General features: G+C 40.4%; 1 protein-coding gene across 1 annotated transcript in view; it reads left to right on the forward strand.

The window, feature by feature from the left end:
• Positions 1-25485, forward strand: part of COL5A2 (collagen type V alpha 2 chain) — a 113510-nt gene that overhangs the window by 48650 nt on the left and 39375 nt on the right. Inside the window, exons 2-11 of the mRNA XM_054209114.1 lie at positions 10711-10935; positions 12448-12461; positions 13666-13698; positions 14352-14384; positions 15057-15110; positions 18970-19080; positions 20811-20888; positions 23438-23482; positions 24007-24060; positions 24680-24733. Of these exons, the coding sequence (XP_054065089.1) occupies positions 10711-10935; positions 12448-12461; positions 13666-13698; positions 14352-14384; positions 15057-15110; positions 18970-19080; positions 20811-20888; positions 23438-23482; positions 24007-24060; positions 24680-24733 (701 nt within the window). The remainder of the gene's footprint in view (positions 1-10710; positions 10936-12447; positions 12462-13665; positions 13699-14351; positions 14385-15056; positions 15111-18969; positions 19081-20810; positions 20889-23437; positions 23483-24006; positions 24061-24679; positions 24734-25485) is intronic.

Below are 25485 nucleotides of genomic sequence, written 5' to 3' on the forward strand. Positions count from 1 at the left end.
GCAGTGCATGGTTATTTTATCAGACTTTGAGTATTATAGCATCTGTGAAACTAGAACAATCGAACTTGTAGGAGTTTGGATAAACGGGTGCAGAGAAGATCAGGCAGCAGTTAGGGGCTATTTAATGAATTTTTCCTTTGCCATTGAATGGGTTAAATCTGATTGCCTTCTACAATGAGATAAATGGCTTGGTGCACAAAGGAAGAGCAGTGGATGTTGTTGACATTTAGTTTAGCAAGGCTTTTGATGCCCTCCCCCGTAGCATCCATAGGCAAACTGGGGAAGTATTCAGTCCCATATTCAGTATTAGACTGGATGGGTGGAAACAAGATGAATGAAAACCTGGTGGGGCTATCGAGTTCAAAGAGTAATGGTTGGCAGTTCAAAGTCCAGCTGGTGGCTAGATAGTTGTGAGAGTCCTCAAGGATCAGTGGTGGGACCAACAAGAAATGGTTATTTCAGAATGTGGCTGACACAGTGCAATCTTACCCTGCACAGCTTGTCGCTTGCGCAATTGGTTTCTGGCTGGACGGACAACCAAGATGGCTTCTTGTGAATTGCCGATAGATTTACTACAGGAATCCAAATGTACTGTGAGTGGAAACCGTGTCTCGCTGATGTTGGCACAGGAAGCAGCTGAGACAATGTTCTTCACAGCCAAAATGCATTATTTTTTACCGATGCACAGCAGTCCAAGACTGGATTTTGGAAAGACCAAAATCAAACATTTGCGGATTCCAGAACAGTGAGCCAAAGTAGACAGTAGAAGAATATTACATTTTCATTGTAATCTTGCTATTTTAGACTTAGGTTTAAATACATTAGGCACAGTTCCTTATGCCCTGATGAGATTTTTCTTTAGTTTGTAGTAGCAGCTGGTTGGGCAGAATTCCCACCATGGGGGCATGTTTGCTTCCAGAATGAAGCCCCTTACATTTTAGGAAATGTGCTAATTGCAGTTTTAATTCTGTTTTAATTTTAAAGACTATGCCTGTGTTGCTGAACTTGTGGGCGGTGAGCAGTGCTGAGCCCTGGCCCTGTTCTGCCTCTGCTGACGGGAACACTCGTGCAGCACATTCTCTTTGTAAGCTCCCCACCAAAAGAACCTGCTGGTTCTGTGGGACCGGCCTGTCTTCATGCAAATAAAAGTGATTCCACTTAAAAATGTCAACCCAGAGTCAAAAATGGGCTCCAACACTTTGCTTAGAAAAATAAATGATCTCTGTTGCCTCAAGCCTCTTTTGAATTCATAAAACATAGTAATTGGCCATGATAAGCGTGCTGTTTAGCCTTTGTCTGCCGTGAGTCAGAAGAAAACTGTGGTACAGGTGGCTATAGCTGAACTGGCTTTGCTGTAACTACCTTGAATGACAAAGTCCAAGCAGGGCATTTGTGGCCGTGTGGGCTCCAGCAGAGACCAGGCACCGCGCTACAGATTGCAGCTTTTGACTGATTTGCTCCAACTGCTGAAATCCGCAACAGTGTTTTCTCAGGCATGCCCTGAATGCCTCCCCATTGCAATCTATGCGCAGCCTTAGACATTTGGAAGTAATTTTATTTTCCCACTGTATGCTTGAGGCTTGATTGCTGTCATCTGAGATTATTTGCATAAGCACTGCTGGCAGATTGGGCTCTTCAAACTCCCTCCTTCACCCTATTCTCCTACAGGCACCCAGAAACGTGCCCAGCCATCCTACTTGTGAACCAAAGTAAAAACATGTTTCCATCCAACCTTATTCATGGGATAAGTCTAGTTAGTTTAAGTGCTTTTGAAGTGTGCAGATCTAAGACTGTGGAGTGACCAACAGAAAAGGACCAGCCTGACCAATCTTTCAGCAAAGTGTCGCTGCTGCACGGTTCCCTGCCCTGTCCGTAGCGTAAGATGGGATGTTTAGAAGGTTTGAGTCTTGTTCGGTAGCTCAGGAACAGTGAGGTTAATATGCAGGGTCGTGATTAGGGGCACAGAGTCTAGTTGGAGGTCAGTGACGAGTGGTGTTCCCCAGGGGTCAGTACTGGGCCCAGTCCTCTTCAATATATTCATCAGTGACCTGGATGAGGGGATAGAGTGCACCCTCAGCAAGTTTGCCAATGACACAAAGGTGGGGCGGTGGCTGACACACCAGAAGGCTGTGCCACCATACAGAGAGACCTGGACAGGCTGGAGATTTGGGCAGAGAGGAACATTATGAAGTTCAACAAGGGCAAGTGTAGGGTGCTGCACCTGGGGAGGAATAACCCCATGCACCAGGACAGGTTGGGGGCTGACCTGCTGGAGAGCAGCTCAGTGGAAAGAGACCTGGGAGTCCTGGTGGGCAACAGGATGACCATGAGCCAGCAATGTGCCCCTGTGGCCAAAAAGGCCAATGGCATCCTGGGGTGCATCAAGAGGAGTGTGGCCAGCAGGTCAAGGGAGGTCATCCTCCCCCTCTACTCTGCCTTGGTGAGGCCACACCTGGGTGCCCAGTGACAGGACAAGAGGTAATGGGCACAAACTTGAGCACAGGAAGTTCCACCTAAACATGAGGAGGAACTTCTTTACTTTGAGCGTGGCAGAGCACTGGAACAGGCTGCCCAGAGAGGTGGTGGAGTCTCCAACTCTGGGGACATTCCAAACCCGCCTGGACGCGTTCCTGTGCAACCTGCTGTAGGTGACCCTGCTCTGGCAGGGGGTTGGACTAGATGATCTCCAGAGGTCCCTTCCAACCCTATGATTCTATGATACGTCATCAGATGCTTGTAGGGAGTTGCACAGTACAATAAACACTGGGTACTGCTGGGGGACCAGCAAGAGAAATCATTTCACTGGAAGGGATCCCAGTATATTCTGCCTTTCTATCTAGCATGTTTTGAATCTTGTAATAAAAACGTTGTTCTTGATCTGTGTTGGAAATTAACTTTATTCATAAAAAGGCAAGCAAAACTCCTATTTGCATGGATGGAGACATAAATACTTGAACCTGTGAGCTGGGGAAATATGGACTACCAAACCAAATGTAGGGTAGTATTGTTTCCATCCAGCTAAGGAAACAGTGGAGAAGCAGTTGTATAATTCGGATGTTAATTTAAAATTCATTCAGAGAAGTCTAATTGTATCCTAAGCATAGCTTTTCCTTTTCAGCTTCCTCTATTTGGCCAAATCTGGAACCACAATGCTGAGTGGAAAATAATAAAAATGATTTATTTTGGCACGTTTTTCTGGAAGACACAAAACCCAGTTGCCAGATCACACTCAGAGGGCCCTTTACCTGGGAGATTACCTCTTCTCCCGAGTCAGGGTATATTGTTTTGCTGTTGCTATCTGCCTCTGGACTGCTCAGAGCTTGGAGGCTGGATTTTCTTGTTGATGAGTCTCAGTGGGTGAACTCCCTCCCCTTAGTGCCCGTCAGAAGCGACAGGCTGCCTGCAAAGTCCGTGTCTTTTAGCAAGGCGTTGGTTAACTGCTGTAGCAACTTCAACGGTCACGTAAGTCTCTGCTTGGGACCTGACTTGCACCTTGATACTTAGCAGTATTTATTCATACCCAACGTTATTTGTGGACTCTGCATGAAAACGTTGAGTCTGTAATTTTCCAGTCCTAAAATATGTGTTTTAAAATTCTCTACATCATTCAGGAGAACACCCTGGGACTTTTCTATGTCTGAAACAAGGCATAAAGGGTTGCAGCTCCTTGTATCAGAGGGTTGACTCCCTCAATCACGTTAAAAACGCATTTGGAATTAAGATGATTCAACATGTTTTAACCTGCGGAACACTTTTAAAAACATTTATTGTCAACTTTGCAAATTATCCTCTAGGATTTTTTTAAGCAGCTACTCCGCAGGATGGATTCAAAAACCCCACCTCTTTTCCTAAGAAACGATTCGGAAGAAAGCTGGTTTTCTGCAGGTTTGTGTTTTAAACTGTGTGCCCGTGCGCATTCCCAAAAGTATAAGGAAAAAGGGGTTTGTTACTTGTTTTACAATGGAGCCTTGGTGGGGCACTAGCTTGGAACTCCCTTCTCTTCCTAACCGTGTATGTTCTCAGCATTTGCAGGAGCACAATTATCTCAGTGACCTGGTCTCTCACAAGGTCTCTGTCACACCTGGCTCAAATCAGCCACTGGAATCAAATGGCCTTGAGGACACAGATGTCACAGTGCAGCCAGCAGGATCGCATAAACCTAATTTCCTCAGGAAACCATAGGGAAAATGCAAAATGAAATGTTCATCCAGACCTTCAGCTGGCATAAAACACAGAGCCACAGACTTTGAGAAAGTCATCTTATTTTAGACCAATGAATGGCTGTGATAGTTATTCTTTAGACAGTCCTGGAACGAATAAATCCTCTGCATGATACTCTTGATGAATCTGCACATGTCATTTGTTGCTTATTCTCTTGACTATGCAGGGAGACTTAAACTGCATTTGAAGCCATCAAGAGAATATTCATCTTCTGTAGACTTTAGTGAATTAACAATGTGTTACAAACCATGTTAGTGATCGGTGTTTCCAGGAGAATGCTGAGTTATTCGCATTTAAGTGTATTGTTGTACTGTGGCTGTTATCTAACATTCACTGAGATATATGATGTATCCTGAATGGAAATGTCTGAATGCAAATTTGATTTCATTTTGACAATCAAATATTTCATACGAAGTGAATTGTGAATCAGTTCAAACTTCTATTAGTAAGGGATTCCAGGTTCATCCTCATGTATGTAACTGTAAAGTACTTCTGTAAACTGTGTGCGTTAATGATTATTAACAAGAATTTTTCTGTGCAACAAATGCAAAATAGGTTTTGTATTTATCAGCACTCCTGAAAAGTATCTGATTTTCAACATAATTGGTGTTTACGTTATAATTTGCATGGCACAGTAATTTGGATAATACTTTATTTATTACCACTCCAAAAAAACTTATCAAAAGACAAACAGAACAGGCGCTCTATTCTTATAAATGAGAGGTTTTTCCCATTGATTTAATGGGAACTGGATGAAGCTCTACGTTATTGTTACAACAGGCTGACAATCAAAGATTATTAACACCAAGCTCCTCTTGTCCCTCTCTTGGCAGTCTGTGCACAGGCACAACAGTACATCTGCAAAATGGTTGTTAGCACGTATCATCTTTCACTTTGATTTACTTCTGCACCTCTGCTTTGTGAGTCAGCAGGATTAAATTTTGTAATTCATAACTTGACAGCTTTTCATGTTCTAGAATTTTTTTAAACTTAAAAAACATCGTATCTATGTAATCTTATATTTCCTTACGCTTTTCGCAAGCTAGCATCAGGATGACAAAAAGAGGACGAGAAGCTACCTGCACAAGCTGTTTTGTTTCTTACCCTTTTTCATTAAATAACCTCTTTTGTTCTAGTCTTTTTACGTGAAGCAACGTAAAAGCATTGGGGTTTGGTTACAGTAGGCATCAAGAAGTCCCTCTTGGCAGAAGAAAGCATAAAACTGGCAGACTGTGCTTTCAGCACCAGTCATCATCTTTTCTGCCTTTGTTAGACTGTGTTCTCTGCTGCTGTAGGTCTGTCCGCCCTTAGGCTCCCTTAATTATTGCATTGGTAGGACTAGTAAAAATGCAAAGAAACGGAGACGCTTTGCTGTCAAATCCTTTTCTTTCCTTTACTGTTTCATCTGTGAACCAAAGTTATTAGCGTCTGCAGAAAACCTGTACCTCTGCAAGTTTTGCTCGGGCGGTTTTTTCCCTAAGTGGGGCATTGAGAGATGTATTCCCTTTCATCATATACCTGCCGTCTCCTCAGCTGAGGTAATGGTGGTTGACTGCTTCCGTGTTACGTTGTCTATAAGTGGAGACAGGTAACAGGAGAGTATGGTTTGTAGCTTTGGAGAGATTTCTGCAAGGAAAAAAAAGACCTTAGGATGACAGCTTCAGCAAGCCCCCCTGTTTGAATGTGTGGAATAGTCTTTCTTTTCTCCCCCTTCTTACCCTTTTCTTTTAAAATATTTTTTGCTTAAGACACGGTGTTCCTGCCCCCTCCCCACGCAACCCACCCCCACCCTCCCCACTGAATTTTCTCTTTTTATGGTGTCATTTTCCTTCTTCCTTTCTTTTTGTTCTACCTGGTTCCGTGCCCAGGCCTCACTTTCCTTATTTGCATGCAAGATACGAACCAGAGGTCAAGGAAGGCAAGGAAGGTCGAGTAATGTGGAGTAACTTTAAATGGCAAACCAAGCAGCAGTGAATTTCCAGGCGCTGCTTTCGGAATTATGCATATCTACCTGGTGGTGCAAGATTGAAATGCCTTCATATGCAGTCCTTTAAAAAACTTCTCCTGTTACTGGCTTATTGAGGAGTGGAATTAACCTTGCCAGAGGTTTCCGTGAAAGGAAAACAAGCTCAGCATGAAATGCCCTAAGCGGGATGTGCCTTGCACACCTTTACTGTGCATAAACTTGACGCTTGTTGTCGATGACTGACGGGCTTTGACAGCCATCTAGTGGCTGGGATGGGGGTCGTCGTCCCCCAGCCCACCCCGCGCCCCGTAGTTAGTACAATTTCAGTGTCGTCGCAAAACTGGGCCCGGGTATATCAGTGCACGATGTGATTTTTGCTTCCGAACTGTTGATGCGTAGTCTCCGAGTATAATGATTTAGTATATTAGCTATAGCTGACTCTCTGGCTTCTGATCAAATAGTTCTTTAAAACAAAACTGATATTCCAACAGATCAATACGTAGCAGAAAAATAATTCCGTTGTACTCACTATGCTTTTCATTGAAATTCTCTTTCATGAAGGTCCTTTGTGCAAGCTCCTGAATGAACGAGTCCTTAAATATATCGTAAAGTATTACTTCTACTTTGCCTTTTATATTTGCAGGCTGCTTTGAAACTCATTTTCATCATCTTCAATGGATTCTCAACCTTGTAGATTCTCTAGTGAGGTCCAATACCAGTTCGAGTTGTACTTTTTGTTGGTAAGAAAGGAATCAGCTAACGGGCTATCAGATCCGTTTTCCACATCAACAATTTGCAAAACGGATTTTCAAGCCATTCAGCAACTTGTGTTACAATTGCAGGGGCAGAAAGAACACGCGACCCAGAGAGTTTGTGACTTGGTCTCTGTAATTAAAAAAACTTGCAGATTTCCAAACCAGGGAGGAAACGGTGGAACAATTTCCTTTGCTGCCTTTTCCGGTTTGGGTGTAGATGGATAATATGCCTACAGTTCAGGCCTGAGAGTAAAATGTGATTGTGGGGAGTTGGCTTTGAAATAGATGCTCTTTTTGGGTTACTCTCTCAACGTAATGCAGTCACAGCAGGAAGGAAAACTCGAAGCACCAAACGTAATCAAAAGATTTAAAATTAAAAACATGCTTCCTGGGAGTATCGTGGGGTGGGAGGTTTTTTTGTTGGTTTTTTGGTTGTTTTTTTGTTGATAGTGTTTTGTTGTTTTGTGTGGGTGGTTTGGGTTTTTTTTGGTGTTGGTTTTTTTTTTTTTGTTTTTTTTTTTTTTTTTTAATATCAGCATATCTGCAATCTGTTAGGAAAACAGATTTCTTAGTACAGGTCCAGAAGTTGGTGTATGCTTTTTTCCTCCGCCTTTCTCTGCCTCTTTCTCTGCCGCTGAGCAGGACCCAGGCAGAAGCTAGTCACCCTCTGGCTCAGCTCCGATTTGCCAAAGCAGTTGCTATGTGGTTTATTTGAAGTCATGACAGAACGCTGACTTTGGGCTCGGTAACTTAGAAATTTCATTTATGCAAGCTGCTGCTCTTCTGAACAGCACGACGAGTTCTGCGGGTGTTACATTAAGGAAGACATGGACCATATGCCAGACATCTGGGGGGAAAAGGCTAAATATGTCAGACAGCACATTATGTCATGCACACAAGGGAGAAGCGAGGAGAGCGCTTTCCAAAATGCGATCTGCAGTTTGGAAAAGGATTCTCACAGTGTCATAAATGGACTGTACAGCACACTTGGTTGATGTCTTTACTTCACACTGAAAACATTTCCTCCTGAGCTTCTGCAGCAACCCTTCCAGTCATTTTGTCAGTGGGTGTGATAAACCCATTGAAGAGAGGAGCTGACCTGGTATAAATTCGGATATAGTTTCTGTTAGAAAGCTGCAGAAGCTAGTGATGGCAGGCAACAGTTAATGGCACATCTGCTCCGTTTCTCCGAGCTTTGACATTGATGGAGTGACTGGACTTTAGTTAAGGCATGAAGCTGAAATTCCAAATCTGTTCGTATTTATTACTTTGTGATTTTCTGCTTACAGCTGGTTTAAATTAGGACAGAAATGCATACGACAGTGAAACTGTACTTGTCCTTAGAGCTGTTAATTTTTACGCTATTAACAGGTTTTCTTAAAAAATAATGGTTGCAATCTTTGACTAGTGGGACGCGTCACATATATGTATCTCGATTAGAAATTAGGGCTGCTTGTGCATTTTCAGGTAATGGTTTTAACTGGATTGTTCAGTTTCAAAGACCTTTTTGATAGGACGGTTTCTGTAGTCAGATGGAGCTCCCACCCAGGTAAGATTAATCCTCTCCGCAGCATCCCAGGGGGCCAGAGAATCATTTTGGACTGTGTGTGACAGCTTTGCTGTGTGTGACTGAGAGGAGGGCGTCTTGGCACTGGGGTTGTTGGTTTGCAATTTGTGACCCATTGCCTAGGGATAGCCTGGTTCATTGCTTTTGTGGGTGCTTACATTTCTTTAGAGGGTGAAATATTCATTGGGCCAAAGTGAAAAAATCTTTTTTTGCGGATAGGGCATTCTGTAAAATGTTGGTTACCCAAAGAAAAGTTTCCACTTTATCTAATTTTTGAATTCTTTATCAGACCTATTTTATTTTTAGGGGGAGATACTGAGATGTACTCACCTCATGATTAAAAAAATAATCCAGATAGTTGGAGTATTTGCCTACAGAGTAGGAAGTAAACAAAGGCGTACACTTAAGTCTGTCTTAACAGATGGTTTTGTCCCCTTAAATGCCACTGCCAATCAAATGAAGAAATTTTTGAAATTTCGAAGTTATAAGTTCAGCCCAGAGAAGTTGTTCTGCCTTGGTGGCAGTAGATTGGTTGAAGAGGAGAGAACAAAACCTATATTGAATGGATTTCTAAATAATTACTAAGAAATCAATTCTAAATTGGAATTCACGGAAAAGAAAGAAAAGTAATAGTATTAAGACAAGAAAGAAAGTAAACCTTCTGTAAATGGAACGGATTAGGTTAAAAATTTTACATGCAACCTCAATAAAATAGAATGACCTCCATACAAATGCATGACTGTATACATAAACAGGACATATGCATATAGTCACTCAATGCTGTTCCTATATAAATGGTCTTTCGTATATAATTAATTATATATCTATAAAAAATATATATTAATATATATAATTAAAATATCTAGGTGGTATTTTGTATTTAGGTGGTATTTTGTATGTAGTTAATATACATCCATGTCAATAATTTATGCGTGTGCTGGGGTTATTATGTAGAGCGATAACCAGCTGGATGATAAAAACCGAGCAAAATAAGTAGTTTGAGGAGCCTCTCTTCACTCAGCTGGAGAAACTTCTGCAAGTACCCCTGCAATGGAGACTGCTATTGCCACTGGGCAGTGACTGTCCTGTTTGGAAGATTTGATTCTCTGTGTTGGTATTACTTTACACCAAGGCCCAAATAAATGATTTTTTTTTTCTTTTCTACAAACTCTGCCATGTCTGTTCAACGCTGTCTGAAGTCTGGCTGTGTAAGGTTCCTGCAGCAGGGTGCAGGTAGCATATGCCCTTATGTACAGCAGTCTTGCAGGTTCTCCCCAGTCAGACATGTGTAATCATGGAATCACAGAATGATAGGCGATGGGAGGGACCTCTGGAGATCATCTAGTCCAGTCCCCTGCCAGAGCAGAGTCACCTACAGCAGGTTGCACAGGAATGCATCCAGGCGGGTTTTGAATGTCTCCAGAGTTGGAGACTCCACCACCTCTCTGGGCAGCCTGTTCCAGTGCTCTGCCACCCTCAAAGTAAAGAAGTTCCTCCTCACGTTTAGATGGAACTTCCTGTGCTCAAGTTTGTGCCCGTTACCTCTTGTCCTGTTGCCAGGCACCACTGAAAAGAGCCTGGCCCCATCCTCCTGACACCCGCCCTTTAAGTATTTATAAGTGTTGATAAGGTCCCCCCTCAGCCGTCTTTTTTCCAAACTGAAGAGACTCAAATCCCTCAACCTTTCCTCATAAGAGAGGTGTTCCAGTCCCCTCAGCATCTTGGTAGCCCTTTGCTGCACCCTCTCCAGCAGTTCCCTGTCCTTCTTGAACTGGGGAGCCCAGAACTGGACACAGTACTCCAGGTGCGGCCTCACCAAGGCAGAGTAGAGGGGGAGTAATGCCCTGTGCTGGCACATAGCAGGAGTTCCTCAACACAGAGTTAGCACCCCACTTAGCAAAATGACATCCAGAGACTCCTGAGGCAATGTTCCTTTGATACTGTGGTGGGCTTGTGCACTCCATGGTGACTCTCTTTTAATTCTTTCTGATCGAGAAATAAGGTGGTAAAATAAGCAAGACGCTTAAGATGACTGATATTTAGAAGTCCTTAATATCAACTTCAGCTATGCTGGTGGGCTGTTTTCTTCACGTATGTTATGCTGCTTCTCATCTTCAGATATGCTTTTTCCTTGTCCAGACGTACTCCTCCTTTGATTTCACGGTTGGAAAACGTGTCATATATTCTCTCTCCTTCCTCAGGAGAAGATGTTGAAGAAATCGCCTGCACTCAGAATGGCCAGATGTACCTGAACAGGGATATTTGGAAGCCCTCACCATGCCAAATTTGCGTCTGTGACAACGGAGCTATTCTTTGCGATGAAATCCAGTGTCAAGATGTGCTGGAGTGTGAGAACCCACAGGTGCCCCCCGGAGAGTGCTGTCCCGTGTGTCCCCACACAACACGTGATTTTGACCCCACCATTGGTAAGATTACTTTCCAGTGTGCTTTTTTGAAAGGAGAGCCAAACCAAAGAACTAGGAACCTCACGTTACCGAAATTTTTAATGGTATTTCCATGGTGAATCTGAAGAGAGTAGATACTTGGCAGTTATCTTCCATCTTGGGTTGCACCTGAGCTGGTGCATCTCTGGTAACAGTTTTATTCTGACTATGAATCTGATACAAGCCCCAACGGCTTTATAACTGAAAGGTTGATCTGATGATATTTCAAGGAGGTTGAATTCTGGCTGCTTTTTGCGGTTCATCTGGAACGGAAAGATAAATATGATAAGATAAATACATATCTTAAACATATTAAGATAAATCTATATTTATTACATAAACATATATATAATAAAATAAGTGTATACTTTAATGAAATACTCAATTCAGGGCCCCTCCAATAGATGAATAAATGTAAACATTATATGTAAACAGTATAAAGTGTTTCCCCAAAGTGGAAACACAGACGCATGATCGTTTTGTGAGACATAAGAAAAAAAATCAGTATGAAGTATTATTAACTCCCTGTTTGCATACTTTCTGTTATGTACCTTAAAGATTATGCCTTTTCCAGTCCATTTCTTCTCCCTGGCAAGAGTTGGATGAAGCAATCCCCCTTAAATTTTCCTAAAAGAAAATCTCTTTACTTGCAATTAATGCTCATTAATACTGTGTATTGCATTATTTGAACTACATTCTATATATAGGAATTAAAGCAATTTCTTCAGAAGATATAATTGCTGTTGATTAGCTTAATGTGGGATAAAATAGTGATAAAGAGCATGTAGCACGGACTTGTGTAATTGAGCAACGGAGCAAGATGTGGCAAGCGTTAATAAATAGATGGTGCATCCTGCTGTGTTTTGGGAGGCATTAGGCCAAGGCCAACAAGGTACACCCAACAAATATAAAAGCAGTATGGCTACGTTCCAGAATTCCTTACTGTTATTCAAGGTATTAATAAAATATGCCTCTGAAGGATTTTTGTGGATGTGAATGTGGCTGTATCGCTCTGAATTCAGGCGCACGATATTGCCGGTGCTTTTCAAACAAGAAAAGGTCAAAAATGCCTCAGTCAGCTCTATCTTTCGAAAAATACCGTGTAATATGTTATGGATCCATCAACATTGCTTGGATTGAAGTCAGTAATAAAACTTCCTTTGACTTCACTCTCAATCATTAGGCCAGCTTCTGACAATTCCCCACATGATATTCTGCTTTCCTGAAATGCTCTTTCTTATTCTGTGCAACACTGAGAAAGGCTGAGAATCAGGGGACATCATCGCAACCATTTTGACTCCTCACACCCGATCGAGGGAGTATGGGTGTCCCTGGGACTTCCCCAGCTCCTTGTAGGCGATGCACCGTCTTCTGTGCATCTGGGATCAAGGATGGCTCTGGCTGCAACACCTTCACTCACCTCTCACTGTGTTCTGCCTCTCAGAGTAAAAACATTAATTTCCTCTCTTTTCTTCTTTTGTTCTTTTTTAATAGGTAGAGGAAGAAAGGTAAGATTTCCTTTTTTTTTTTTTTTTTTTCTTTAACGTTTTACAACCGTTAGAAGAATCTATTGCATCTCCTTGGAGTGCTTCACAGAAATCAACTATAAGCTCTGTTAAAAACACTTAATGATTTCAAAAATCATGGTCTTACTGTAGAGAATCCCCTGGCTGAAATCCCTGCTGTCTACATCAAAGGAATTCCAGTTTAAGTAGTTTGGTTGTTTCATCTCTAGCAGTGCCACAAAATGAGGGGAGGGACCACGAGGTCATTAGAAGCCAAACTATGACAACTTGCAGCTTGTTTTTTGCTGGGGCTTAGCTGCCCGGTGCGCAGTAGGTAGCACTGGGACGATGCGCTCTTGCCCAGAGCCGTGGCTCTGTGGGCAGCCTCTCTCATCGTATGCAATTAAACAAAGAGAAGTTTTATTCTTACAGAAGCTACAAGACATAATGGAAATAATCTTGAGGTGATCAAGTATATACACTCGCTGAAACCAAGTAGCTCTCTGTGCAGAGGTAGTTTAACGAAATAAATGGACTGTAACCAGCTTATTATTACTTGATAACGAGGCAAGAAATTTTTTCTCTTTACAAAGTCCTCTTTTTTGTTTTTCCTTAATAAAATGGCTAACACAAATAGGTCTAAATCCAGCTATTTTATGTAACACGTAATCATTGCCAACACATTCAGATCAAAGAAAATTCAATTGGCCAATGCTGTGTCCTTCACTCTGAAGCCATACGGTATCATTTTCTATTCTGTCCCTATGCTGCAGATGAACATTCAGGTTTTTTATGTCCGTAGATTTAACGATATGAAATTGAATTTAATACCTTGCAGAAATGGAATCTGAATGCTGCTCTGGGCTCTGCATTTCCTATGAATCAAATCATCCGACAACAGAACTATGGCATGTTTTCTAGTACTTAAATATCATGGCCATTTTTTAGTTTGACTCTTCTTTCAGCAAGTATGTTATGCAGTTAGAAAAAATCTGTTAATTTATAGCCTTCGTTTAATCAGTGTCCATAGTCATTAAAAATAGTATGGATTAGATATCGCAGGTACTTTAATTTAGTCTCAGTTGTATCCTTAGAGAAGTCTTAGCGTTTGTCACAGTCACAGGGATGGTAGCGGTGTAACTGGTGCTGTTAATTGTACTTCCACTCGTTTTCTGCCATCTGATGTTTTTGTGTCTTTTTCCTACAGGGACAAAAAGGAGAACCTGGCATAGTGCCACCTGTAAGTCCACTTTTTTCTTCATCTATCAGCACACCCTAGAAGTGTACTTTAAAGCCGAACTGCAGTAATTAAGGAAATACAACAAAAATGTACAACCTAGGAATGACGGGAATGGAACTAGTTACACTGTTTCACATCTATAACATTAGAAATTCCTGTCAATTGTATTTTGGGAAAAAAAAATTATTGAGTTAAATCTGTCATAATCTTTATTTTTATAGGTAGAATTTTGTGGAGGTATAATGGTAAATTAGTATTTGGAAAGCGTAGAGACACTTGAGAAAACAGGTGAAATAAATTGTCACTTTCTATCTTTATTGTCCCTTTCCAGCATTAAGACAAACAAATGAATAAGTTGGGACTAAATCATTGCAATACACTTATTTATTTTGGTTTTAGAATAACAGTGTTACTTCCAAGATTTTGCTCATATTGCCTATAAAAAGACAACAAACTGGAAAGAGATAACCAGTAGAATTTTTATATATATATATATATATAATTTTTTTTTTCCAAAAAGCCTTGCACCTTCCCTGGTTCTTGAATCTTCCCTCTTGCTATTTACTTTTCAATAACTAATTTTTTGGTAGGGTAGTCATGACAAATAATACCATAATATATTTGGTAACTTTAATTTATATTGCCTTCTTTAGGTTTCAGGAATACGAGGCCGCCCAGGACCAGCTGTGAGTAATTTTTGATGTTCTGTTTCTCTGATGATAGCATTTTCCACTTCCTGCTGCTTCTGTTTTGTACAGTGAGGATGATGTGATGGAGGACTCTTCCGTGCCTGTAGTGGGTATTGCCTGCAAAGCCGCTGGATTTGAGGAGGCAACTAGATTATGGGATTTTTCACTAGTCGCAGGTCAGCCCATGCCCTAAGTGAATGGATGTGTGCCTGTAGTACAGGCATGGCTGAGGACCTTTGTGTGAGGTTGATGCCGGGGAATGCTTTTATAGCAGGGATCGAGCAAGAGTAGAAGGAGACGCAGTAGACTCCCCGGCTGTGGCTAAGCAGAGACCAGTTCTGGGCTAGCAAGAAGGATGTCTCAAACCTGTACATTTCTGCATTAAGAGCGAGCCTCCAGCATTCAGAAAACCTTTGCTAAATTAACTTGTGGAGCACATGAGAGATGAAACTATTTTGTAGATCTCTGCATCCTGGTTCTACACCCTTCAGGCAATGTACTATTGAGAAGAAATATTGAATAGTTGGTGATTGTAGCTGTTTTCTTTATGATAATGTGAACACCCCCCCCAAATTAATTTTCAAATAAGCATTCCATTTCATATTTTCAGAGCGTTATTAATCATTAGTTAGATTAAAAGGCACTTAATATTTCTGATCTTTCTTTTAGGGACCTCCAGGCTCACAAGGACCACGAGGAGAACGAGGACCAAAGGGAAGACCTGTAAGTTATTAAATATCTCAGAAGGCAAGTACTGACTAACCTCAAATGGTTAGATGGCTTTTAACTGTCTCCATGTCTTCTAGAGTTACCAGAACTTTCCTCATATTTTCCAAGAATCAGGTAACAAACAGAAACACGTTCATATCTCACCATTCCCCTGGGTAGATTGAAACCTGAATGTTTTCACATAGTTGACAGGTTTAGCAGTATTTCCACTAAAAACCATCCTTTCTCAACACTTCCCCAAAGTAGTGTCTGAGACTATGGCTTTCTTCAGGATTTAAAAAAAAAAAAAAAGAACAAAATTGGAACATCGTGCTCGTCTGCTTAAGAACTTGCTGAATTTTTGCTGGTTGCTACTGTGCATCAGCAGCAGTGAGAGCCGTGTGGCTCAGAGTATCTCAGCAAAGGCAAAGCTCGGGAAGTTAGCAGGAGTTAATATGTGACTACATATGTTGGTATGCTGGTGAATAATATAATCAAGATTGCTCAGTGGAAATAAAGACTTCAGAAGGGAATTTCAGTGTCTGCATGTGGAGAACCACAGAAAGGCCAAAAGGGAGTGCTGAAAATACCAAAGACGACGTGTTCCTGTTGAAAAACCAAGGTCAAAGAGCAGAAGCTGCTAAAAGCAGATTTTAGAGTTGTATCATTGTAATTTCTATGTGGATATTTTCCTATCCCTCAGGAGAGAGTGAGCCAATACTGAGTTCAGGCATAGGCCTAAAACTGACTCCTTTCTGCTGGTCCTCCAGTGAGTGCCTGTTGTCCATAGATGGTAAAGACATTTCTAAAGCGGTGGAGTAAGTGTGTAGCCTCTTTGAGATGGATGCCAAAGCCACTGCCGCTCTTAAATCACCGTAAGACATTTGTCTGTTGAATGAGTATCAAGATGCTTAAAAGAATTTTGGGAGTAATTGTGAAATCTTGTGGTGTGTAGAGGAATCTTGACTGTGTTTATAGAGGTGTCTGAAAGGCTTTCCTAATGTGCAATATTATCAATGAGATGCTAAATATTGTCTCATTCTCTGCCATGCATCCCTTGTATGTCTCTATAGAGTGGTCACTAAAAGCACCGAAAACACCAAAAGGCTGTTACAAATAGTTCTGAGTTCCTTTGACACAGGTTATTATACTGCTTTCAAGGCATATCAAGGGATTAGGAACCAGTCAGCTCCTTCAAAAATGTTACGTCAGAGGTTCTGGTGAGCCGTGTGTATGTCAGAGTGCAGGTCTGAGACCAAAAAGTCCGGCTTTTAGATACAGAGTGACTGCCAGTGCAGGATTTTTTATTTATACTTGTGTGAACAAAAATGTTAGCTCACAGCTGCAGTTTATATTATGAAAACCTCTCTGCACGTTGTTTGCAGGTGTTTTTAAAATACCTCACGGAGCAGGTAACCTTGTACAGACGCCCTTTATAAAATTAATCTGGGTAAATACATTACTGACCAGTGCTATTATAAAAACACTAAGCACATTTCCGAGCCATTTGTCTGTTTCTTTGGATGTTTTTTTGGTCTTTACATGAGGTCCTACTGACTAGTGAGCGGAAGGACTCAACCTTGCTATGAATCTCTGCCTTTTACAAAAGCAGGACCCATGTAAAAATGAATTCAGGAGTACTAGCATATTTTTTCCCCCAAATTCTTTTTTAGTGTAACAATGAGACTGAAACAGCGAGGGAATAGCATGTTTGCATTTTCAAAATGCATCTAAGGAGAGGGAGTTACGGAGCATGATAAAATTTTAGGTGTTTACAAATGAACTTTTGAAGACAGAAAATAAGGTTGAGCATCCGCAGAACCGTTGGTATGTTTTGTTTCCATATGGATTTACACTCGATTGTAATTGCAGAAGCAGTTAAAATACATAGTATTTTAAGAGTGTTATACCATGGTCTGCATTTCCTTTTATTCCATTACAGGCAAAACCTGTAATAGTTTCCTGAACAGCAGCAGCAATGAGTCAGAATGAGTAAATTGAGTGTTTAAACGGTGCCACCTCGTGGCCTGTGTTAGAATTTCCCCCCCCCTTTTTTTTAAAAAAAACACCTCACTGACCTTGAGCTACTGAAGGAAAATGAAAGGGCTTTTTTTTTTTTAAATATACATATGAAGAGATAAACAATATAAAATAAATAAAAGTATAATAAAGATTTTCTTAAAAAGCCCTCCAAATATTGGTTATATAGTGCTGGTTAGTTGCCACCTACAAATACAAAACATGGTTTTCAGGGATGTTTTGAGGTGGGGGGGTTGCACTGTTGCTCTTGAAGTAGGTTGATTTTTGGTGACTAGGAAGTAGGTACTTTTCTAAAAAGAAATGAAAAAAACCCCTTTTTCTATATCAGGTTTCGTTAAGGTGTCTTTGGATATTGAAAATCAGTAGTTGTGTAGAAGCTCACTTAATTCTTTATAGGGAACTGGTTTTTTTCTCTAACGCTTAGATTTGTTTTCTTTTTGTTTTGAGAACAAGCAAAAGAAGATAACTCATTCTTTTCCTCCTTTGGACAGTATGCACTTTTAGGTTTGGCAGTGTGTACTTCTGTTTATAATAGAAATATTAAATAATAATGTTTTCTGCTAGAACCTTCTGTTTCCATCCACCGTGCATGAATCCTGCTTTGTTTCAGAATACCATCTGTTCACAACTCGTTCTGCGAGGAGGGGGGTGTGTGTACATGTATGTCTGAGAAGGCAAGGGTCTTCCCCTGATGGCGAGGCTTATAGGAATTTTGGACCATAAAGATAGAATGAGAATTAAGAGAATTAGCTTATTCACTGGGAGTTTCCGGGAATCCTATTGTCAATGCTATCCCAGTGTAGCTCTTTCCCAAGGGAATGCTTTTTCTTCAACATGCGAACCGTACTAGTTCAAATCATCCCAGTTCAAACCATACTAGTTCAGACATAAATTCCACTGAAACGTGTCGCAGACTGCAAGGAAACACAGTCCTCATCTCAAGGAAAGACAAGCAATCTGTCTGATGAGAATTGTGTTTGTAAAGATGACTCACTGAGCCGGGCTTCCAAAGTTTTATGTTTAAGGATCCTTAAAATAGAAGAGCTCATCATACAGTATAAAATTTTTCCTTGCCATCGTCAAACATTTTATTCTAACGAAGGAAGCAGTATTAAAGTCTGTTTTTATGGTTGAAGTGTATCTTTATTGACCCTGTTGCTGTTGATTTTGTTCCACTAATGTTCATTAGCTGCTTCTGTGTTTAATTTTAGTTCTGACACAAGATGAGATGAATCCAGCTTAGGAATCAAAAGTGGGTGATCAAAATGGGAGCAATGGGATGGCCTCCTAAGCCTATTCTGCCAATACTAGCCAGAGATAACGCCGACACCAAGGGAGTTACTCCGCACTTTTGGCCGTGTAACTGTGTTGAGAAATCAGCAATAGTGTGAGCTGTCTAAACCATTCCTGATGTCAAGAGGCTGTAAAAATCCAGCCTTATGCTGGAGTTTCCTAAACATGTATGTACACAGTTCTGAGCTGTAGGTATTTTAGAAGTAAATTTGTGATATTCTGTATTGTGTGCAAAGCCAAATAGTTTTTCAGGAATAGTATACTCTACTATGGAATGACAGGAAACCCGAGTTTCTAAAAGTGTCTCTGAGACAAATTACTGCAGTTTACTTGTGTGTTGGATTTGTGACTAATTTTAGCCAGCGCGTCTGATCTGAAGGTAGGAACAGATCTTGAGGGATGTTGTTTCTTTGAAGATCTTTCTGTAGAAATGCATAAAACTTATCAGAAACCTATTACAAAGACTAGGCAGTTGTTTGCCAGTTACAATGATTTTAATGAATACCTTTGCACACTGTTGGCATTTCTGATTTTTCTCTAGGGTCCTCGTGGTCCTCAAGGGATTGATGGTGAACCTGGTATTCCTGGCCAGCCTGGTGACCCTGGTCCTCCAGGGCATCCTACCCACCCAGGACCAGATGGACTAAGCAGGGTAAGTTTTACACTTGCTTTGATACAAAGTGAAGTGAGTGTTGGGCCAGATCCACGTGATACAAAGAGTAACTTCTCTTTGCTTCAGTGTATGTGGAACTCTGTGCCCACAGTTCCCGTCTCCCAGTCATGAGGGAGAGCAGCTAGTGACAGTCCAAGTTCTGCCAAAAAACTGGGGCAAGTTGAACATGAGAAACCTTGGAAAGGACACACCCACACCTTTCACAATGGGTTTTAGCATCTAGAAAAGCCAAGGTGGCCAAATCTAAAACTCTCATCAGGGTTCCGTTACTTCCACTTGACTTAAACCCAAGGGATCTGGGCAATAGTACAGGGAAACTGGTGTGCCAAATGAGGAATACGGAAAAGAAAAAGTAAGATTAATTATAAATAACAGAATAACTAATATGAGAAATCAAAATGTGCTTAAGTATACATCTTGCTGTAATTGTTCGAACCAACACTGAGATCAAGTATGGAATTGTCAAAAGCAGTGCTAACCAGCCACAGACACAGACAAGGTGTTCTGCAAGACTCCCCCCGCTCCCCGGCCTTGCAAATTCCATGGAACACTAATTGTGATTGATAATGAAATACATATTTGAATGTGTCAAGTATATTCAGTTACACATTCATTGCTGTTTGGAAGATATCTGTTTTGGTTTCTCACTCCATTGTTCCTGCAATGTTACGGAAAACAATAGAGTTATACTGACAATAAGCTGAAATATTCATGTTAGGCCAACAGCTTGCAAGTTTGGGCAGCATTTCTTGACTTAACCACCTTTCCAAATAGTTCTGAATCCAGCAGATTCAGCCCAAGTAATCATCTTCAGCACAGAGGAATCCCTTAGAACCACAGAAGCACCAGGATGGGCGTTAGGCCACCATCCTTTATAGATTTCCCCAGAAAACATGAAAGAATAGGTGTGGCCAGAGATATAAGACATTTTTGGTTTGTATTCCTGTCTCTGAAGTTAGGCAATCTCCAGCCTTGCGAAAAATGTGTTTGGGGACAAATCTGATGCAGAACAAATGGTAAATCTTAGATGACTTGAATGGACGTTTGCGCAGTTGCTCAATCTCAGCCACTGTAATCCCTTGCCTGCCACAAGTGAGGATCTGGCTCTGAACAAAGCAAAATAGAACTGTTATTTCAACTATGTACTTGAAGAAGATGGAGGGCACTGAAGGTTCTCCCTGCTCTAACTCATTTGTTTCTGTGAATTGTCATGAACAGCAATGGCCTATCAGGTGGATAAGGGCAACATGCTTAAATATTGCAGTTTGAAATCATAAAATCAGCTACGTTTCCATTTACCTTAAGGTATTTCTGAATTTGAAGCACAGTAAATGAAAACAAAAGAAAGGCTTACAAGAAATAAAGGAATAGTGCAGATGAAGTTAAGGTGTGATTTAAATTTGAAGGTGGTGAAAGAAATTAATTTCGTGGGAGGCTTTCCTCTTTTTAGGTAATTTTCTCATTTGTTTAATATTCAAATGGGAGTAGATTCAGAATAGTAAGCAGACAATGTCATGCGTTTGACTGGTCTATGAAGCCTTAAACCTTAAATTTACAGGAAAGACAACTTTTATTTTAATGATTATAACAAGAATTTAGCTCTTATTGCTGCAAAGCCAATGTAAACAACAAAGATTCGGTTGCGTGAAATTTTGCTTTATGAAGCGTCAAAATGACTAACGCTAAAATCACCCATCTTATTTTTCCAGCCATTTTCAGCTCAGATGGCAGGACTGGATGAGAAATCTGGACTTGGTAGTCAGATGGGACTGATGCCTGGTGCAGTGGTAAGACCAGATTAGACCTGTACTGTAGAACGAGGTGGAAGTGGTGGGCATATGCAAAAACCCAAAGGGGAATTCATCCTCTTCAACTCCCTATGCCTCTAGAACCTGGATGTACAGTATGTTCTAGTACAGCTTTTCACAGGACCTGCGAAAAAGTGAAAAAATATTCTTCTGTTAAAGTGAAAGCTTTTTTCCCCACCTCTAGCTTTCTTGTCTTCCTTCCCTCCTTCTGAAATACAGCAGCTGCTAAGAGTAAGGTACAGGGAAAAAAAAAGCTCCCGATTTCCACAGAATCATAGAATGGTTTAGGTTAAAAGGGACGTTAAAGATAGGTCATCTAGTTCCAACCCCCCTGCCCTGGGCAGGGACACCTCCCACTAGACCAGGCTGCTCAAAGCCCCATCCAGCCTGGCCTTGAACACCTCCAGGGATGGGGCATCCACAACTTCTCTGGGCAACCTGTTCCAGTGCCTCGCCACCCTCACAGTAAAGAATTTCTTTCCAAGATGTAATCTAAATCTACCCTCTTTCAGTTTGAAGCCATTATCCCTCATCCTGTCACTACATGCCCTTGTACAAAGAATCTCTCCAGCTTTCTTGTAGGCCCCCTTCAGGTACTGGAAGGCTGCTATAAGGTCTCCCTGGAGCCTTCTCTTCTCCAGGCTGAACAACCCCAACTCTCTCAGCCTGTCCTCATAGCAGAGGTGCTCCAGCCCTTTGATCGTCTTCTCTTGTCTTGAGTCACTGCAGAGTAACTGAAAAGCATGAGGTGTAACGCAAAGCAGAATAAACAAACACATAACTTTGAAGGCTTCTTTTCACATTGTGACATCAAAGATAGTTATTTTTGGTAGTAATTAAAAAAAAAATTACCTCTGAAACCAGCTGTTAACTGAAAGCTGTGCTTCGTTATTTTAAGACAGACATTCTGTTTCTCCAGTGGGTCCAGTTTTGTCATTGGCGTCTCTCACTGTTTAGATAATGCCCTTTACTTCTAGTGCACTAAGGACTTAATGATAACCATAAAATTTTTTACTGTCTGTGAAAGCTGTTTCACCACCGTAAGTTGTCTCTGCTGGAACTCTTGGTGTTGTTTTTTAGTATTATCTCTTTTCACTTCTTATATCATGTTGTGATGTCTTGAAGATACGGTTACCCTCTTTGCTATTATTTTTAACCTTCATTCTTAAGGAAACCATCTTTTAGTGATTGTACTGTCCATGAGTTTGCCTACATGAATCTTGTCCCTCCAAGACCCCACTAGTAACTTTCAAGCACAGTTTCAATACAAATTGAAAGGTGCTAAAGGTAATCTGATGTTTTGCTTTAGGATTGAATTTTGCAGTGATTTCTTCAAAGAACTTTCCTTTTTTTGTGACTGTCTCTCTCCAGTGGATTTGCTGTGTGCCCATGCAAGGATTTGTTCTGGAAGTCTGTCCTACTTACTTTGTTGCCCTGCATCATTTTGCTTAATCCTTTCACTCAATTTGTCTTGAGGCATTGCATCTCTTGTATTGCCTCTTCTTTTGTCATTATCAAATGTGATTTGTCTTAATATATCTTTAAAATTATTTTTCAATATCTAGGCCTTTCAATATCTCTAAGGCCTTACGTAAAGTTTACTAAAGTCAGGTGTTACTCACTGTCTTTGGATTGATTTCTCAAGTTCTGCGATAGCCTTTTTTCCTTTCCTTGTACACTGAGTAACTGACAGTCACTCAGCTTAAGCTTTGGTTTTTGGGTTGTTTTTAATGTTGTTAGAATTATTAAACGGCCTATTACTAACGCTTCTACATTTGCTTTCTAAAAATTAGTAAAAATTAATGAATTGTGTGTAAAAGACATAAATCTTGAGCCTCTGTCGATGTGCAAGTTATTGCCTACTATAGATATTTTTGTACTGCTATAAACGAGAGAATTACTTTTAGACAAGATTATTGTAATTTATACCGTAACGTAAGCATAGAGTATGAGATTTTTCCTAAAAATTCTATGAAACTTTTTAAGGGGAATTCTGAATTTTCTGTAACAAACCACAACTGTTTGGAAGATGTTTTGTGGTTTGTACAATTCATGAAAATAACATCCTTCCATCACTGCTTGTTGCTGTTCACAACTGAGAACAGCAGCATGAATTTATTTTGTCATTGGTTCCTTTATGAGATTAATCTGAGTAATGAGATTCCCTTCAAGGGAAGAATATTCTCCCCAACTTGGTTCTGTTATTACAATTTTTTTCCGTGGAGCTATGCAGGCAACTCGGTTATTCTGACTGACTCCAGAGACACTGAGGTTCCAGAAAGGAAACAAGCCCATATTTTCAGCTGCTAATGAATTTACACCACTGTGGCTTTTGGAGTTTGAAGATTTCCATTCTTTGTACTTTTGTATTTTATAACATCAGTCTCCTGAGTAAAAGCCTTTCAGAGAGTTTGACCATAGAAATGTTATCTTGGAGGTCACTATCAGGCCATTTTGCTGCCTTTGTAGGATGAATGTTACTTGGGAAATGGTGATTTCCAGTGTGTGACAAGTTATGTTTTCAATAGGGTCCAGTGGGTCCAAGAGGTCCTCAAGGTCTCCAAGGAAAACAAGTAAGTACTTCACTCCAGGGGATTTAAGGTAATTAGCCAGGAGCGAAGGTAAAACACATAGTAACTGGTGTGTGTGCGCGTCTCTGAGGCAATGCCCGTCTTCAGTGAGGCATCGATGAAAGCATCTGTGTCCGGAGTAGCCTCTTCTGGCTCTCTAGAGCTCTGCTCCAGATGTACCCTATATACAGAAATTAAGTCAAAAAGAAGAATTTATTAGACCTTTAACAAGGTTTTAACCCAACAGACTTTTTTAATGGGGGAACAGCAATGAAAATGGTGACTGTTTGGTTTCAGTATTGGCATGGTGTTAAGTTTGCATTGGGATTTGTGTACGGCGCAAGACTTATCTAAAGCTTTAGGGATTTTAGTATCCAACTGTCACTCATTTTGCAATGTGAACCGGTTCTGAATTAGTATCCAGGCTGTCCCACGGCTGTGATTTTCCTAATCATGGATTTTAATTTATATCCTTATATTTTTACTTTTTGGAATTTGTAACTGTGTTCATCTTTGGTTAATTTTAGGGCGGTGCTGGCCCCACAGGCCCACCTGGTGAACCTGGGGATCCAGGACCTATGGTAAGACAAATAAACACAAGGATTTCTACAATAAAAATGCAAAAAATATATTATACCTCCTTACTTCAGAAAGGGTTTTTTTTGTGTTGTCTCAGCTGAAGCTACTAAGTAACTTCAGTCAAGAGTTGTGGTGTTCAGAGCACGTTGTCCTGAATCAACGAATTTGAATTTTTTTGAACATGCATAATAATGATTATAGTATAAATAATCATTATTACTTTTCCAGCACAGACCTGAGGATGTTTAAGCACTGGTAAAACCATACCTGGTAGTGTAACTTACACAAAGGATGATGAGAATATTTATCTTTTTGAGGCGATAAAACGGTTTGAAAGTAAAAGTAAGAGCCAGAGATTTGGAACAATAGCAATTGTGATTTTTAATGTGTGGGGGGTTTTTTCTCTCCTGAAGAATTCATCCTATACTTTTATATAACATAATCCAAGTTTCATAATGGCAGGATGGTTAGAAAGAGCACTACAAAATCAAGCAAGTGTGTTTAGGCATAAAATAATCCTTTTTCTATGTCTGTTTTTGTAAAACCAGATTTTGAAATGGAGCAAATAGATATTTTAGTGATGGCTAAATTGACTTCTCAACAAATATATTTCTTTCTTAGGGTCCAGTTGGTTCTCGTGGACCAGAGGGACCTCCAGGCAAACCTGGTGAAGATGTAAGTTTGTTATTCTTTGTATCTCGTTTTATTTTTAATAAAAAAATATTGGCATCTTTGAGACAGTGACTAACCAGCAGATGTGCCTGTTGTAACTAATTTTATCTATTTACTTTTCTTTGTAATCATACTTTTCATTAAGTGCAGTGTCAAAACTATAAATCTTAGCAACCCTTTTCAAATCCCTGCAATCTTTTCCTTACATGTCACCATCATACCTAAGGTTTAAGCACTGGCACTTTATTATTTCTTTCCTCATCCAGTTCTCCCAACTGAGATGTCTTTCTTGAAATCAAACATAATAATATACCACAGTTAGGAGGGGGCAATTGGAGGCATCTCCTCTTTTGGGGATTGCATGATGAGTTAGAAGTACTGTCTGATGATAACATTCACCTGGATCTGGACAATAAAATATTAGTATTTAATTTTTTTTAACTTTTAAACAATTTATTACGCTCATAACTGATTTTATGACTCTGTCCATGTATGTACACATACAAGTAAGATGCATGTATTATACGTATTTTCTTTCCTATTGCATCACACAGAAGAGGGTCACCGACCTAGAATGAAATTATATACATTTAATAACATTGAACTAACAAGCTACAATGCGGGCAGTTTTAGACTGTTGTTCCTGTGGAAAATTAAAGTAATTTGACTCTGCCTGAGGGTAACAAAAGGTTACCTCATTAATTCATAGGACACCTACGTTGCAGCGCCATCTTGTGATGCTGAGATGCATTTTG

This window comes from Rissa tridactyla, chromosome 7, assembly GCF_028500815.1.
Source record: "Rissa tridactyla isolate bRisTri1 chromosome 7, bRisTri1.patW.cur.20221130, whole genome shotgun sequence".
Classification (NCBI taxonomy): domain Eukaryota; kingdom Metazoa; phylum Chordata; class Aves; order Charadriiformes; family Laridae; genus Rissa; species Rissa tridactyla.